This window comes from Fukomys damarensis, unplaced genomic scaffold, assembly GCF_012274545.1.
Source record: "Fukomys damarensis isolate Sample0158 unplaced genomic scaffold, DMR_v1.0_HiC HiC_scaffold_37, whole genome shotgun sequence".
Taxonomy (NCBI): Eukaryota; Metazoa; Chordata; class Mammalia; order Rodentia; family Bathyergidae; genus Fukomys; species Fukomys damarensis.
Genome location: NW_022900949.1, coordinates 68,289,550 through 68,308,432, shown reverse-complemented (window position 1 = coordinate 68,308,432; position 18,883 = coordinate 68,289,550). Strand labels below are relative to the sequence as shown.

The 18,883-nt window shown below is 37.8% G+C and overlaps 1 protein-coding gene across 3 annotated transcripts in view; it reads left to right on the top strand.

The window, feature by feature from the left end:
* Rnf13 (ring finger protein 13) overlaps positions 1-18,883 on the top strand; it is a 137,232-nt gene that overhangs the window by 63,193 nt on the left and 55,156 nt on the right. For all 3 annotated transcript variants that reach the window (XM_010625296.2, XM_019207640.2, XM_019207641.2), the window contains one exon: positions 11,172-11,259. In XM_010625296.2, the coding sequence (XP_010623598.1) occupies positions 11,172-11,259 (88 nt within the window). The remainder of the gene's footprint in view (positions 1-11,171; positions 11,260-18,883) is intronic.

The following is an 18,883-nucleotide window of genomic DNA, read 5'->3' as shown; positions in this document are numbered from 1 at the left end:
TTCTATCATGGTCCTGAGCTCTTCTATTTTTTTATCAGTTTCTGCTCTAGAGTCTCGAATCAAGACTTCCATTTTGCTCACTATCTCTATGGTTATCTGGGAAATTATTTCTGTTTTGAATATTTCTAGAGCCTGATTGATCTGTTCTGTTACTTCCTGTGCTTTGAGTTCAGGGTGTCCTGGTGGTTCACTATCAGCCTTTTCATCCTCATTTGCCCTACTGTTTGCCATTGGTGAACTGGAAGTCTGTCCTTGTGTCTTGCTTAAGTGTGTTCTCATTTTTTTTTTTGTTGTCGGACTGTCCTTGGTTTAATCTCTGGATTATCACCCAAATCTTGCTGATATAGTTGAGCCCTAGCTTCTGTGTCTGTAACGACCCACAGACATTCTCATCTTCATAACATCAGAGAAAAGAGCTCATCAAATCAACCGCAATGCTTTATCCCAACTGATACAGTCAGCAACACATTAAGATCAAGCACAACTTGGACACTGACCACCTGTGGTAGTCACTAGTCTATCACCCTTAAATCATTTGAATTAAATTGAAATCAAGAAGCAGTCCAGAACATGTCTGCAGTGAACAAAATTTAAATATAGTGTATTTACAATTTAATGGCTCGGACAGAGCGAGAATGCAAGATCCCTGATCCTAGCTGATTGTTGAACCTCATGATGCTTACTGACCTCGGGCTGCAAGGCCCAGATTGAGTTCCCCAACCTTCTGAATGGTTCAACTCCACAACATTCTATTACAGGGTTCTCGTGGCCTTTCTTTAAAGATGTTCAAAGTTGGGAACTCTGATAAATACCCTTTATGACCACCTCTGTCTCTGCAGAGTGGGTCCAAAGACTGGCACATTCAGGAGGTCTGAGAGGAGGGGCTTATGGGGGTTCAGGGGCGCCTGCGCAGCTACCTTCCTGGCGCTTGAGCGATGTCGGCTGGGTCGGGAGCAGATGTGTCTCTCCTTCCCGTGGTGGATCGGGGCCCAGGCTACCTCCCGGCGCTTGAGCGATGACCCGGGTTTTTTTTTAAGCTATGAAAGGATATCTATCGATCTTCTCAGAAGCATGATGTTATCTACATTCTGTGAGTTTTTTCCTTTCTTTTCTGGTACTGAGAATCAGACCCAGGAGCTCTCTAACTCTGAGCTACAGGCCCAGTCCCTGTAATGATTTTATTTTAAGACAGAGTATTATTAAATTGCCTAGGTGGGACTCAAACTTGCAGTGCTCCTGCCTCATCTTGCCTCAAGGCAGTAAGACAGGTGTGTGCTACAGTCAGCTGTCCTGTAAGCTTTGATACTTTGCTTTTGTCTTCATCTCAAGGTATTGAAAATTTGTCTCTGTGATTTCTTATATCATTGGTTATTTAGGAATATGTTGCTTAATTTTAACATACTTGAGAATATCTCAATGAATTTTTTTAATTTCATTCCATTATATTTGAAAAAATATACTTTGTGTGATTTTAACACTTTTAAAGTTTTGATTTAAAGCCCCATTGTGTTCTAGCTTAAAGAATATACACTTGAGAAGAATGTTTATTGTCCTGTGTTTGGTGGAATGTTCTATAGATGTCTGTTACTTATAAATCATGGCTCAAATAATCCTGTTTCATTATTGATCTTCTGATGAGTTGTTCTATTTTTGAGAATGGAGCATTGTGGTCTTCAGCTATTATTGTTGAATTGAGCATTTCTTCCTTTAATTCTCCAAGTTTCTGCTTGTTTTTTGGAGGTTTATCATTAGGTGTATATATCTCCAATGTCTGTCTTTCTTATTACTAAATCTTAAAGTTCATTGTTGTAATATTTGCGTGGTGTATTTTTTCTTTTCTTTTTACTTTCAGATAATATTTGTATCTTTTTTTTGAGACAGGGTCTCACTATGTAATTGAAACTGACCTGGAACTCACTATGTAGCTCAAGTTGATCTCGAACTCACAGCGATCCTCCTCCCTCAGCCTCCTGAGTGCTGGGATTACAGGCATGTGCCACCACACCTGGCTGTATCTTTGAATTGAGTAAAAGACTTACAGACAACATATGTGTAGATCATTCTGCCAATGTTTGGCTTTTTTTTTTTTTTTGGTACGGGGGATCAAACTTGGGTCCTTGCACTTGCAAGGCAGGTGGCAGAACCACTGAGCTAAATCCCTGGCCTAATGTTTGGCTTTTCTGTTGGATTTCTGGAATCTTGATTATTATATGTCTAGGTGTAGATTTTTTTTGATCGTGGCTAGTTGGGGTTCTATATGCCTCACTTATCTGTATGTCTAATTCTTCCCTTCTGTTTGGGAAGTTTTCTGTCATTAATTCTGTGAAGAGCTTTTTTATATCATTTGTGTTTTCTCCTGTTTTTTCATGAATTCCTATTAGTCTTATGTTATTTTTCTTTGTATCGTCTAGGAGTTGTTGGATTGATTTCTCATGATCCCTTACTGTTTTTAATAGACTTCTTTTTTCATGGTCACTGACTGCTATCCTATCTTCTATATCTGAAATTCTATCTTCGCAATCTTTTATTCTGTTTCGTACACTTTCAATAGAGTTTTTAATCTCCTGGATATCTGTTTGAATCTGTTTTATGGATTCCATTTCTTTCCTCTGTTGGGCATTCATTGTTTCCATGTCTTTCTTATGCTGAGTCTTCATGGCTTCTATCACAGTCTTGAGCTCATCTATTTTTTTCTCAGTTTCTGCTCTAGAGTCTCGAATCATGACTTCTATTTTGCTCATCATCTCTCTGGCTAGCTGGGAAATTATTTCTGATTTGAATTTTTCTAGAGCCTGATTGATCAATTTTGTTACCTCCTGTGCTATGGGTCCAGGGAGTCCTGTTGGTTCACTATCAGACTTTTCATCCTCATTTGTCCTACTATTTGCTATTGGTGAACTGGATATTTGTTTTTGTGTCTTGCTTAAGTGTTTTCTCATTTTTATTTTTATTGTTGGGTTGTCCTTCTTTAATTTCTGGGTATTACTTAAATCTTCCTAATATAGTTGCGTTTTAGCTTTTGAGTTTCTAATGACTCATAGACATTCTCGTTTTCATAATATCAGAGAAAACAACTCTTTAAATCAATCACCACTCTTTGTCCCAATTGATACATTCAGCAGCCCAATAGGATCAGGCACAGCTTGCCAACTGACCACTTATGGTAGTCATTAATGTATCACCTTTAACTCATGTGAATTAGATTAATTTCAAGAAGCAGCTCATAGTATGTTTGCAGTGAATATTCTTTTCAATATGGCATCTTTACCATTTAGGATGGGGGGTTCGACTTAGAACAAGAGGATTAGATAAGTGAAAGAATTAGAGCAGGTTTGAAGTGAATCCAGAGGTTGTAGAATTACCTTACTATCTTTACAAAGCTATTAAGTTCAGGGGGGATAGAGAGAGTGCAGGAATAAGGACAGGAATATATCCCCTTAACAGTAACAGGCGCTTGCCTTCCCTTGAAGGTACAGAGCCATGAGTGAGGTAAAATGACTGGAGAAAAGAACATAAAGAGAAACCCCTCCTAAAAACAAAAAATAATAAAAGAAGTCTGAGTTATTCAGGAACTGGAATAAAAAGGGAGATGAGGGACACTATGGTGGAGCAAGAGACTGAGTTGTAGAGAGAGGACAGAAAAAAGAAAGAAATTTTAGGGTGGAAAGAGGAAAAAAGAGAAAAGAGAGAGGGAAAGAAAAAGAATTTGAAGGTCCTCTTTCAGGCTATCTCTGATCTCATATTATACCACATGCACAGTCATATGCGGAACCCAATCCCCTGGTCTTAGCTAGCCAATGGCTGTTCCTCACGACTGAGACTGAACACAATCTACAAGGCCTAACTTTAGTTTTCTTACCCTCAGGGTTGAACTCCACTCCTTTCTATTACAGGTTTCCCCTGCCCTTTCCTTAAAGATGTTCAAAGTTCGGAGCTCAGAAAACTACCCTTCATGGGAACCTATGCCTCTGCAGAGTTGGTCTAAGGACTGGCCCTATCAGGAGTTTTGAGAACGGGGTGGGTCGTGTGGGTGTTTCAAGGGCGCCCTCGCGGCTACCTTCCTTCCTGGGTCTGTTGTCGCGCAGGCCGGGAGCTCGCGTGCACGCCGCCGGGTGATCGCAGGCAGGCAGGCAGACAGGCAGCTGAAGAAACCCCCTCCGGGGTCTTTGGGGCCTTCCTGGTCTGTTGTCGCGCAGGCCGGGAGCTCCCGCGCAGGCCGCTAATGTTTGGCTTTTGATTAAGATGCTTAACCTGTTCACATTTAATGTAGTTATGTGATGAGGTTTGCATCTGTCTCTTTGTTGTTTTCTATGTGTCTTATGGTCTTAATTTTTTTTTTTTTTTTTTTTTTTTTTTTTTAATAAGGTCTTTCTATACAGTACAGATCGGCTTTGAATTCACTGTGTAGCCCAGGCTGGCTTCAATTTGTGGTGATCTTCTTGCTTCAGCCTCCTGAGTGCTGGGATTACAGGCGTGTGCCACCATGCCCTGCTTAATTTTTATTTTCTTTATTCCTGCCTTCTTTTGTGTTAAATAGATATTTTCTAGCATACCTTTAAACTTTGTTTCTTTTAGTATGTTTGTAAGTTATTTTGAAAATGGTTCCCCTCGGTATTATAATTTTCAGTTTTATTTGAACAATGTAGGTAGGCTTAATACTAATTCAATTTAAACAATCCACAAAAACTTTATTTTAATACACTTGCATTTTGATTGTGCTATTATTTTCTTTCTTTCTTTCTTCCTTTCTTTCTTTCTTTCTTCCTTTCTTTTCTTTTCTTTTCTTTTCTTTTCTTTTCTTTTCTTTTCTTTTTGCTACTAGGGATTGAACTCAGGTCCTTCAGCTTGCAAGGCAGGCAGTGGCACCACTGAGCTAAATCCCTGGCCCTGTACTATTATTTTCTGGAAAATGCATTTTCCAATGTTACAAGCCAATCAGTGTTACTGTTTTATGTGGGTGTTTTTTAAAACAGATAGAAGAAAAGAGTTATAAGCCAAAATGTCTGTACACTGTTTTCATAATAACTTGTAGTTATATTTACTACTATTTGTTTCTGTTGATTCAAATTATTGTCTCCCCTCCATTCATTTTACCCTCTTATATTACTTACAGGACCATTAACAAATTCTGTTTCTCTGTCTCTCTTTTTCTTAATCCACCAGCACCTTAATTTCACCTGCATTCTTTGAAGAGATATCTAGTTGGATGTGGAATTCCAAACTGTTATTTCTTCTGTAGTCTTTTTATGGGTCATCTAAGTAGATGGTGATGTCAGCCCCCAAGTTCTGCCTTACTTCTGCGTCCTTTCTTCTGCGTGCTTGTGCACACCCGTTCCCCTCACACCTACTGTGTTGGCCAAGTGAGGGAAGCAGTGTTGAACAGAGGCAGTGAGAGTGGGTGTTACCATGTTGTAATTATGAAAAAGATAGCAGTCGGTCTTTTACCAGCAAATAGAAATTTATCTGTGGGATACTTTGTAGATAATACTATTAATGGAAAATATTTTATAACATCAATTTAAGATATGAACCTGAGTTCATTCTTGGCCAGGAAAGTAGATAATGAAGCAAAAATACTTTAGTCACTCAAGTTCAAGAAAATGTAGTCATTCTCGTACTGATGCTTAAGACTCAAAATACATCTTAAGATACTTGTATTTTTAAATTTATACTTAAGCCAGAGTACAGGAGGTGAATTTCCCCAATACTGACTGTTTTTTCCTTACTTCTACTTTTGTTACTTGTTTTAATAATAAAGAAAAATATGACTTGTAACTAAAATTTTAACTAATATTTTAACTTTGTTAAAAAATTTCAGCAACAATAAAAACTAATCACAATGACCATAATTGTATCTAACACTTATTTGGTATGTGCCAGGTACTAAGTGCTACTTGAAGTACTTTATATGCATTAAATTACTTAATCCTAAGAACAACCTATAAATGGAATATATTATACTAATTTTATAGAGGTTTCTTGCCTAATCTTATAACAAGAGCAAGATTGTTTTGAACATGTCTTTTAATATATCATTTGTCTTCTTCTTGCTCTCCTCTGCATATGAAAAAATTCTTCCATTGGTTTTCACTGTTAAACCACATTTCCTCACTTTTATTCCTCACTTCATTGAGGCATAATTCAAGTCTCATAAAAATCTGCCGTAAGTATTTTACCCCACAGCTTTTTCATCCTTTAAGTTTCTATAAACTCTATCCCAATATTTTAACAACTTTCTTCTTCTGTGTACAATTTTGTTTATAGGTTTTATTTGCCCAGAGGATTTTAGGATTAACGTTATCTGAGTCTTAATGCTTTCTTAATTTCACTTTTCAGACATTTGTAAAATACTAAGTAAGACTTTGTTTCCTTGAAAGTAAGACCTATCTGGAAAATAATCTGCCTCGAAAACTAGAGGTAAAAAATGCCAGCTCTAATCACCTTACCATACCTGCTATTACAGCGTAGCCAGCAAGCCAGAGAATAGTGAGGTATAATCTTCTGCATGCCACTGGCCATCACCGTGGTAACCACCAGCACCTGTTTTCCAGTTAGGTCTTATTTTGGGGGAAGCACAGGATCAGTAATCCTGAACCTCAACCTGCCCCACTGGGAAACCCTGTTGTGTAGCTCTGCGCCACCATAACAAATACCTGAGATATTAGCTTATTAACAGAAAAGGGTTATTTTTGTTCACAGTTTCAAAGATTTCAGTCCATGGTGTTTTAGCCCTGTTGCTTTTGAGACAGTGCTGAAAATGTAAATCATGGCAGGGGTGTTTGGTGGAGCAAGCTAGTTACCACATGGTGGCTTGGAAACAGGAAGAGGAAGAGACCAGTGTTGTCAGACTGCTTTTGAGGGCACCTTCTACCCCAGCGACCTAAGACTTCCCACCAGGCCTCACGTCTCAGTCAAGTCTCTACCACCTTCTAATAATGCCAAGCTAAGAAACAAGTGTTTATTAGATTTCACTGTTCTTGTTTTTGTTTTTTCCGGTACCGGGGATCGAACTTGGGTCCTTGCACTTGCAAAGGCAGGCCGCGGAACCGCTGAGCTAAATCCCCAGCCCACAAGTGTTTATTAAACACATGGGCCTTTGGGGGTTGTTCCAACCTTAGCACCAGTGCTCCTCCACTTAACCAGGTAGTGTTCAAACCTCAGCTCTGCCTAAGTGTGACCGAAGGCACACTTGTTTTTAAAACATGGAAAAGAAAAAATCCACATTGTAGAGTTATATTGAATATTGGAATATAAATGTCTATCAGACAGATTTCTGTTACTCAAATAGCTTTTGTTTCAGGAACTTTGTTACATTGTTTTATCAGTGGTTTCCGCCAGACATAGTGGTGCATGCCTGTAATCCCAGCACTGGAGAGGATGAGGCAGGAGTATTGCTGTGAGTTTGAGGCCAGCATGGGCTGCATGAGTTCAGAGCCAGCCTGAACTGCCAAGTAAGATCCTCAAAAAACCAACCAACCACGATATATGGTGTACAGGTACAAACTCCCAATGATGAGTGTGATCATAGTTATACCTAAATTGTGCCAGTAAACCTAATGAATAATAATTAAAAAAAAAAAAACCCCAAGCAACCAAACAAACAAAAAAAATAGTTTTTCTAACTCTCATTTTGATGGGTTTGTTAACATCTCTCCGTTCATCCTGGGTGTGGTGGCTTATGTAATTCCCGCACTCTGGGCACCTGCAGCAAGAGAATCACAAGTTCAAAACCAGCCTGGGCAACTTTGTGACTTAGCAAGACCCTGGCTCAAAAAACAAAGCAAAACAAAACAAAACTCCAGGCTGAGAATATAGATCAGTGTGAAGGCTTTGGGTTTGATCTCCAGTAAACCCCACCCCAAATCTCTGTTTATGATTATCTTGCTAACATAAGTTTCTTCTTTTTTCTTATAAACTGTGTTTTGTTTGTGGCAGTATTATGAATTTGTTCAGACTAGAAAAAAGATGAACTGTTTTGTCATTGTGCCTTTCAGAACCTGTCTTATTGACAGCAGCTCACTATCTACTGACAGACTGGCTATTTATAATAACAAGCTAAGCATTCCTTATTTCTTAAAAGTCTTGGTTAGATGCCACCTGGTCTTCATAATTCAGTTGCATCTGATTTGCCGATTAGATGTAAAATATTCAGTGCATTTAGTATAATTTGAACTAATAGCTCCGATCAGTCTCCTTAAAAAGACAGATTGGCAATACATTTCAGAAGGCTTTTTAATGCACTTTTCAGTTTTGATAGCTATTTTGGATTTAGGTTTTTGTTCACAGTGCGTGCTTTTTATTCATGAATCTTTGAGTTCTTTGCTGCTCTCTGACACCATGTGTTTGAGGTTGCATTCTATGAATGTGAGTCCTTGCATATGATTACTAAGATGATTTAGGTTTTATTTCTGCCTCATGTGTTCTTGAAATTACCAGCTGCTGCTTAGTTGAAAATGTAATTTAATTTGACTGACACATGAGTTTTATAGTTCTTAAACATGAATATCTTTTGTTTGTATTCATAAGACTGTTAGCCCATATGTTAATGTGTTCCTTGATTTAATTTTACATCTTTATTTTAAAAATCAATAAAAACAACAACAGAAACCTTGCAGAAAGCCATACTTGTTAAGTTTTGAAAACATGCTTCTATTTTTTTGTTTGGTGGAGTTCACATTTAAGCTTGCAGAATTCCTTCCCATTTTTGTAGTGTCCCAAATCTTCTATTTTAGAAATTTAGTTATTTTGTTAGCAGAGAATAGCTTTTGATAGTGATTAATTTTATATTGTATTTATGAAACAGTTGTGTTTTGGGTATATAAAAGAAATACTCCTCAGTTGCTTGATACAGTTTTAAGAAGTCAGTGACCCAGCTTGTGGTGGAACATGCCTGTATCCCTAGCACTCTGGGAGGCTGAGGGAGGAAGATCACAAATTTGAGCCCAGCCTGGGCAATTTAGGCACTTAGCAAGACCTGGTCTCAAAAAACAAAGGGCTAGAGATGTTGAATGTCTTGGGTCTAATCCCAATCCCCCAAACAAAAACAAAAACCCAAGTCTAATGGTTAGATTCAGTCACACACTTAGCATGTTGTAAATTCATTCACTTATATTTATGGATCTTAATCATTTATGAGTGGGAAAACATCTTATGAAATTGATAATTACTTTGTCTCTTCAGATCATATGCCATGATACAGTATACATATGACACTATATAAGATCTTGAAGAAAAAATACAAATAAAGATTGATACATTCTAAGCAAGGAGCAGTTATTATGGATAGAAACCACACGAAATAGGGCATGGGACAGTGCAGGCTTTATTCATGGAGATGACATGGAATTCGAAGGCCTGGTAGGCATTCAGAAGCCAAACCTCTTCCGAGCAGAGACAGTAGTATGAGTGGAAACAAGAAAGCATTTGACCAGATTGGACATCCATGAGCATGGAGGGCCTCCTAAGGATAATGACAATTTCCCATTCCTCTGTGAGCTCTGCATGGTCTCCAACATATAATATCTTGCTCATAATGCAAACTCAACAAATATTTATAGAATTGAACTACAGTTTTAAGTCTTATGATTCCAGAGACCACTTTCCTCTGTGTCCTAACATGTTACTTTCATGTTCTCATATATGTCCTTCTATAATGAAAAAAAGGTTAAATGATATACTTTCAGTAAAGATGTGCTTTAAAATGAAGCTTATTTTATTTTGCTACCAGGGATTGAACTCGGGCCCTTGCACATGTGAGGCGGGCAGTTAAAATGAAATTTAAAACTTAAGTTTTCTATTAGCAGGAAATAGCTTTTAATGCAAATCTTATATTTCTTAAGTTGTGTCTATGACAGAATATGCTATGGAAATATGCTTGGCTATGGAAAGGAATGTTTCTCTCTAGTTACTTGGTTAACTTTTTGGGAACAGTTAAAAATGATCATTAAGCTGGTCCTGGTGGTGCACGCCTGTTATCCCAGCACTCAGGAGGCTGAGGCAGGAGGATGGCTGCTAGTTCAAGGCCAGCCTGGGCAACACAGTAGGTTCAGGGTACTTCATAGTGAGTTCAGTGTATTCAGCCTGAACTACATAGCGAGACCCTGTCTCAAAAAAAGCTAAGTGAAGTCTTTACTGCTATGGTAACATAATTAATAAATAAGTTTATGTGTAATAAGTAAGAAATAAGGGTTAGAAACTATAATATTCTTTTTAAAATGTATTTTTCCTAATGCTTATTAATTTTACAAAACATTGTGTGGTGCTTTCATACGTGCACAACAAGTGTGGGACTTTCGAAGATGCACATATTTTGATTGTATCCATCCCCTCATTCCTTTACATTCTTCTCGTACCTCTACCTTATTCCCTTCCTCATATCCAGCTATATTCTTGTGGTGCAAAGGTTATTATTTTGCAGAAGTAGAAAAGCTATGTAGAACCACCGTAAGTAACTTCGGGCTGGAGGTATTTTTAATTTCTTCAAAGCTTTCATAATGAATTTAGAAAAACCCTGAGCATCAAGCTAATAATAAATTGTTTGTATTTGACACATTTCTATGTGTTAGGAATGACTTTAAGCATTTTAAAGTGTTTTTATATGTGATTAAAAATTATTGTCATTCCCATTTTAAATTTAGGAAACGGGCTTAAAAATAAAAATATTTTGCCTGAGTTTATTCCACTAATAAATAGCAGAAGTTGCCTTTGACTCCCCAGAACATTTGACTCCTGAGCCTGATCACAGCAAGTCTCTATTTTTGAGCTAGACAGATTTTTTTTTAGGCAAGGGCTGGCTATATAGTTCAAGCTGGCCTTGGACTCACTATATAGCAGGCTGTTATTCCTGCCTCAGCCCTCTGAGTGCTGGGATTACAGGTGTACACAACCACACCCAGCCTAAACAGACTTTTAATGTTTGTTTTAATTTTTAAGTGACCTTGTCCTTCATTGCTTCTGATTTGACTTAACACCATAAATGAAATCAGGAATATATCTAAAGAAATCTTTGATGATGAGCTGTAAACATCTTGTTTGAAGAATACCTGAGAGTTAAGCCTATTGTATACATAATCTAGTTCCTGCTAAATAATATAGACTCATTGATATATATTGAGGTTGAGGGATGTTATGATGAACCACTGTCTTCTTCATAAGTATTTTCTGATTTGTAGGTTTTAAATGCACAGAGAGCGGGATACAAAGCAGCCATTGTTCACAATGTTGATTCTGACGACCTCATTAGCATGGGATCCAACGACAGTAAGTACAGGTATCACTTTTCTTCTCTCCTGTTCATCACATCATTTGAGGCTAAAAATGAACAGCAGTTTCCTTCTCTCATCATCTGTTTAAACAACAAAATTTCTTCTTTACTAGATAATTCCGAATTCTTAATTATTTTGGGATGATTTTGTTCAAAATAGAGGCACGATTGACATGTTCTTTTCTGAACAGTTAAGGTTTTTTGTTTTGTTTTGTTTTGCCAATGTGTTTTATTTATTGATATCTTGTTAAAACACCAAAGGAAAACCAAAGTTTTAGAGATAAGTTGAGAATGATATAGAAAAAAAATTGTAATTGATTTAGAGATTCACAGTATTAAATTTTAGAACACACAGATATGCTAAGTAACTACTGTGATCTGGTAGAATTTCAAAGACACATAACTTGTGCTGTCTCATATAAGGCATTTATTGACATTGATGCCATTGACATTAAATTGACAAGCCTATAATTTTTCATGTGAAATGGCAATATCTTTCCTTGCTTTCTACTTTTGTTTTTCTTTTAATACATACTACATTATCTCTTGGTACTAAACTCCATCAATTTATATATCCAAGGTAGTGCTTGGAATAATGAGTAGCCATAAAATATGAAATGATGTGGTACATTGAAATGTATTTAGGATCCTAACTGTGTCCTTAGTAACAGATATTTTTTATTGCTTGACAAAATGTCTTCTTAGGCCTGAGGAAATTTTTTTAAGTTATTTGTTCTTTTTATACCTAAGATACTGAAGCAAAATTGCATTGAAAATGAATTGTGTTCCTTAATTATTTCTTTATATATTAAATGATTAATTTTAAATCTAACTCATTTAATGTACGTAATGTACAATCTGTTAAGTGGCTCTAAGATATTCTAGCATTCAGGAATAGTTTGATAACTGTTGCATGGAAAATATGACTAGGTGAAGGGAGTTTACTCATCAAACAAACTAATACTGCTGGTGCTCCAAATGTTTGTTTTTTAAGGGTTCCATGAAAACATAAAAAGTATACATATTAATGTGATAGCAGTGTAACGTATTGACATATGTATAAAGTTTCTGATATTTAAATCAGATTAACTTTATGTCATGATTTACTTATGATTTCTTTCTGGCAAAAACTTTCAAAATCTTTCAGATTTTTGAAATGTATACTTCATTACTGTCATTAATTATAGTCACTGCACTGTACAGTAGCACACCAAAACTATTTGCTATCCTAACTATAGATTAGTACCTATTAATCAACTTTTCCCAATCTTTCCTCCTCCCTACTCTCCCCAGCCTCTGCTAATAACCATTTTGATCTCAACTTCTATGAGATTTGTCTTTTGTGCCTGAGTAATTTCACTTAACATAAAGATCTCCAGTTCATCTGTTATTAGAAATTGATAGGATTTTATTCTTTTTTATATGTCTGAATAGTATTCTATTGTGTCTATGAGTCACATTTTCTTTATTCATTCATCATTTAATAGGTTGTTTTGATTTTTTGGCTATTGTGAATAGTGCTGTAATCCATATGGGACGGCCAGTGGTTTGTCCGTACTCTGATTTTGTTTCTTTTGGATATAACCCAGTAATGTAATAGTTAATTCTATTTTAACTTTTTGAGGAACCTCCATACTGTTTTCCATCATGGCTGTACTAATTTACATTCCCATCAACAGTATGCACTGGTTCTCTTTTTTCCATATCTTCTCTGACTCTTGTCTTCCTGTCTTTTGCTAATAGCCATTCTGACTGAGGTGAAGTGATACTTTATTGTGATTTTGATATATGTTTCCTCGATGATTAGTGACATTGAGTATTTGTCATATACCTGTTCGGCCATTTGTATGTCTTTTTTGAGAAATGCCCATTGGATTTATTGTATATTTTTTATCTTTCTTTTGCTGTTTTTGAAGTTTTTTATATATTGTCAATATCAGTGCTTTGTATATCAAAGACATTGATATCCAGAAGGGCATTGATATTCAGCATATATTGATAACTGTTCACACTGTTAGATTGTTCCTTTTGGTATACAAAAGGTAGTGCAAATTTGACATTTTTCTTCTCTTCCTTTAAATATTATCCTTTACAAAATTATCTCAGATTACATCAGAAGTGGGATTCATGCAGTGAGTACCTGATTGTGCGGTTCAGAAACCTTTGGAATTGGTTCACTGAAGGAATTAAGGAAGTTTGGAATTGCCAGCTGTAGAAGCAGCCCCAGAATGCTATAAACTAAGTTTAAATGAGAGACTCTGGTGGGAGCTCAGAAGACCAGCATGCTGATAGTAATGCAGCTGGCAAAGATCAGTGTGTTACTTTTTTCTTATTGCTGAGACAAAATACACAATTCCTAAAGTTAAAGGGGAAGGGGTTTATTTGGCTTACAATTTGGAGGTTTCAGTCCATAGTTGACTGCCTCCAAGACAGGGATGACAAACACACATCAGAGAGGAGAAACAACATGTCATGCACAACGTAGCAAAGGAACAAGAGAGTTTAACAGCATCTTTTTGTCCCCTTTATCTTATTCAGACTACTGGGATTAGGGCAGTGCCAAACTAATCACTCACATGTAGAGGTTTAGTAATCACACATCCTTAGCCCCAGTATCACACATTCCAGATTCAACTATTTCTAAAAAAGAAAGTCCCACCTTGTTTGCAGGAGGCTTTGGGGGGACATCTAAATATAAACCATAATAATCAGTAGCAAGGATACCAAATGACAACTGAACTTTAGATTCTGTTTGTTATGTTCTGGTGAAAAATTTGTCAGCATTTTGCTCATGTCCTGAGATTTTGTGGGAGAATGAGATTAAGAGTGGTAGACTAATTAATCTGGCAGAGGAAATTTCAAGGCAACCTAATGTTGAGGCTGTGGCATGGGTACTGTTGGGGCTTTTAGAGAGCTCTGTGTTGAAAACCCTTAAGAGAAAATGGCACAGATGAATACCTTAAAAAGTTTTGAATTTGGCTAGAAAGTTGGGGCCTGCAAAGGTGGAGCAGAGGAGAGCCTGATTGCTGAAAAGATTAGCATTAAAAAGAAACCAAGTACTTTGGTTCCCCCTACAATGGGAAAAATGGCTTAAGGGCATGGGCAGCAAAAATCCACCTATCAAGATTTAAGCTTTTAGAAGAGATAGCCCCAGGGCATTCATTGAGAAAAGCCATCTAGGAAAATGGTTTCCTGAGATTCTGTTCATAGTGGTCAGCCATCCAGGCACCCAGAGGCCCCTGTAGCCGTGATGCAACAGGGCCTGTCAACTGCTGGAGTGAGCAGGAAACCTTGGTGCCATCCATCTGGTGCTGATTTTATAGGATACAGAATGCAAGAGCTGTACAATCATGGAGGCTTCTACCTAGATTTCAGAAGAAGGCCTGTGAAGCCAGGCAGTGTGCTCCTGGAGAGGGCAGTGCATGAAGCGGTGAGAGTGAAGCCAAAAGTACAGTGGAGACCTCAGGAAGTTGTGGAAGCCAGGAACATGGAATATCTGAAGAAAGTCACAAGGAGTAAGCAGAGCCAGCCCAAGAGAGAGGCCATGATGGCTGTGTCTGTCTGCAGTGCAATAGGGGCTCATATTTCACCACAGCTTGCTTCAGGTGCTGGTTATAGAACTACAAGATTTAATGTTTGCCCTTTTGGGTTTTGCTCTTGATTTGGTCTGATTTCTTCCTATCCTAGGTTTCTCCCTTTTGAATAGGTATTTTATCTGGTGCCATTGTATGTTGGAAGTGTTTAACTTTCTTTTGAGTTTTTAGGGGCTCGGGCTCACAGGTAAGAGTTTGCCTTTGCATCTCAGAGGAGACTTTAGACTGGACTTTTTAGCAGTGCTGGCACTATTAAAACTCTGGCAACTCTTAGAGATAGACTAAATACATTTTATATAAAGGAATATGCATGAATCTTTTGGGGGCCCTAGGTAGAATGTTATTGTTTGTAGTTAGACATCCCCACAAGCATCATTTGCTCGTAGTCATGGCTTTTAAAAGGTGGTTGGATTATAGGGGCCTTACAGCTGGCTGCTTTTAGGGGTGGGCCTGGTTGGTAGAAGCCGGACACTGGGTGTGACCCAGAAGTGTATATCTTCCTTCCTCTCTCCTCACTTGACTCCACTTCGTATCTGCCATGCTGTGAGCAGCTCTCCTCTGCTCAGGCCATCATCCTGCCTTGAGCCAGCTGACCACAGGCTGTAAACATGAGCCAAAGTAAACCTCTGCTTCAAGTGCAGGTGTCAGGTATTGTGTCTCAGTGGTAAGAGCAGTGACCTGTTAGGCCAATTACAGTTAAATGGAAAACAATACTCTGGCCTGAACTCTAATTCAATTTTCACTTAAATTAGCTATGTAAGTTGAAGTAAGTTACTTACTTTTAGTGTGTTTTGCTGAAGGCCTGAGCCCAGGGTTTAATAAACCCTTAAGACCTTCTCAAGGACTAAGTATGTGTTGGGTTGACCAAACTGATTATCATTTATATACTGTTTACTATTTTGACATGTCTTCAATAGAAGTTTTTAAAAGCTGAAAATGTAACTTCCCTTTAGCCCATACTTTGTGGTACCAGAAAAACTTTTTGTGATCATCACATCAGCTCTTAAAGAGAGAGTGTACTAAAATTAAAAGTAGTACATAAACTTATAATTGTGCTATTGGCATGGAAATTTTCCAACTAGGTTGTTATATTTCAAAAATTGCTAAAAATTTTGGCTCTTTTCTTTTAGTCCCTGGATTACTTTCTATGATATTTTGCTCTATCTTTGATGATGAACCTTTTAGTGACCAAATACCAAGTTATAACCCAAAACTCATGTATCACAAAGTGCCAGTGCTCCAATTAAACCTCACACATTAGCATCTTTTGTCTTAAAAGAAAAACACAATAGCATGCATGCCATAGGTTTGCCTCCACTGCTATAAGGAATATCAGTGTTTTCCTGAGTGGAGATTCTATGTCTAGAAACAAAAGATTTAGTTAGTTAGTTAGTTAGTTTTCTTTCCTTTATTTATTGTTTTTTTGGCGCTTAGTAGCCCAGGTTTGCCTTGAACCCCTGGTGACCCTCTTGCCTCAGCCTCCCGAGTCCTAGGATACAAAAGGAAGTTTTAAAAGCCCCTTGCTGCCAACAGTTCACACAATAAATGTTCTCATTTTTATTTTGGCTTGGGAACAGAACAGGTTTTTTCCATGAACCGTTAACATTATCTAAAGGAGGCAAGAGAACGTAGTAGGTAAAACTCTAATTTCAGGACCAGGTAATGTAGTTCTATTCCAGGTTAGTGAACAAAAGAACTAGGCCCAGTCCTTGAGAAAGCCTATTAAGCTTCCTAAATCCATTGTTTTTATCTGTAAATATGGGAGTCACTTATTTTTTTATCAGGCTGACAAAGGTATAAATAGGAAATGGGTGAGAAAACCCATGGCCCAGTAGGAGGAACCTGCCTATGGAGCCCGATGATGTGAGTTTGAGTCCGTCTGGGCAGAGCCTTAACTGTATAACCAGAGCAAGTTATCAGCGTCTTGAGTTTGCTTCTCCCTCTTTCCCCCTCTCTTTCTTCTTTTAGCAAATAGCTTTTGATAGCCTGTCCTGTATCAAGCATGTTTAGGCACTGTGACAATACCAAAGAATGGTATAGTCAGAGGCTTTACTTTCTTGCCTTTCATGAAGGGAATAGAGCACAACAGTTAAGGGAGTTCTTTCTAGAAGCTGCTTGCTATGGTTTGAGTCTCAGCTCCATCACCTAGTAGCCATGTGATCTGGTAATTGGGTGTACATTGCTTAACATCTCTGGGCCTTCATTTTCTCATTTGTGAAGTGCAGATAGTAATAGTACTTACCTTACTGGGTTCCTTTGAGGTTTGAATGAACTAAGACCTGTGAACATTTTAACTGCCTAGTTCTTAGTGATCATTTAAAGGTGGTTCTGCAAACGTGAGTGGTGCCGCATGCCTGTAATCTCAGCACTTTGTTTTTATTTTTTGAGGCAGGTTCTCACTATGTAGTTGAGACTGACCTGGAACTCACTATGTAGCCCCGGCTGGTCTCGAACTCACAGCAATCCTCCTGCCTCAGCCTCCCGAGTGCTGGGATTACTGGTATGTGCCACCACACCTGTCTAATCTCAGCACTTTGGAGGCTGAGGCAGAAGGATCCTGTGAATTTTAGGCCAGTCTGGGCTACATAGTGGGTTCAAGGCCAGCCTGGACTACATAATGAGACCTTTTTTCAAAAAACAAACAAGCAAGCAAGCAAAAAAGGTGTTTCAGCTATAATTATTTCTATCAGTATTATTATTGTTCATTCTAGAGTGGGAGAGATGAAATGAACATATTTAAATAATTGTGCTACTACATGAAATAGTAATAAGTGCTCTGAAGAAAAACCAAGGGGCTATAGTGACAGGTGTGAGGGAAATGTGGTTATTTTAGATAGGGTGGTCAGAAAAGGCTTTCTGTAAGGCACTGAGATTTGAGCCTAGGTTCAAAGTGAGAGACTGTGTCATGACAATTTCTGGAGTGTTCAAGGAGAGGCAACAGAATGTGCAGAGGCTTCAGAAAGATAAAGCAAACATGATGGTTGCCAAGGCATGGCAGAAAGCCAGTTTCTGGAGTCAAGTGAGCAAGGGAGAGAGAGTGACAAGGGGTGACATTGGAGAAGAGCCAGGGACTAGACTGTGTTGTGCCCTGTAGGCTGTGATAAGGACTTTGGAATTTATTCTAAATATGTTTTAAACAGTGGTGTAAGGGATCGCTTTGGTAGCTCTTTGGAGTAGATTGAATGTGAAACATGGGCAAGAGCGCCAACAACAGACCATGAAAATGTTGCTGCAATAGCCCAGCAAGAGTGGTGGATGGCTTGGAGTCTCAGTGGTAAAAGTGATAAATGGTAGGATTTTGGATACATTTTTTGTTTTTGGTTTTGTTTTGTTTTGTTTTGTTTTTTTGGTGTTTTTGTTTTTGTTTTTTTTGAGACAGAGTCTCACTATGTAGTTGAGACTGACCTGGAACTCACTGTGTAGCTCGGGCTGGTCTCAAACTCACAGAGATCCTCCTGTCTCAGCCTCCCGAGTGCTGGGATTACAGGTGTGTGCCACCACGCCTGGCTGGATATATTTTATAATAGAATTTAATATAGGATGTAAAGGAAAGGGAGAAGTCAAGAATGATTTCAGGTTAATTATCCTGAGAAACCACCTCAGAGATGAGGAAGAGTAGAGTTGGTTTAGGGAAAAAAGATAGAGTTTTGTTTGGGAATCAGTAAGTTTGAAGCACCTGTTAATCCAATGGGGATACTGAACGAGCAGCTGGACATTTGAATCTGGAGCGATTTGGGCTGGTCATTCAAATTAGCATTTATCTGTGGTATGATAGTACTGTTTGGTGGTATATATTTCACAGAGCTGTTTTATCAGAATTAAGATTTAGAGTTCTTGAAGGTTTTTGGGAATTAGAACATCTTTTTCATTTTTATTATACACACACACACACACACATATAATATATACACACACATATATAAAAATATACATACACATATATAATATATAAACACACATATATTTCTATTGTTTATATATACATATATATGTGTGTGTGTGTGTGTGTGTGTGTGTGTATATATAT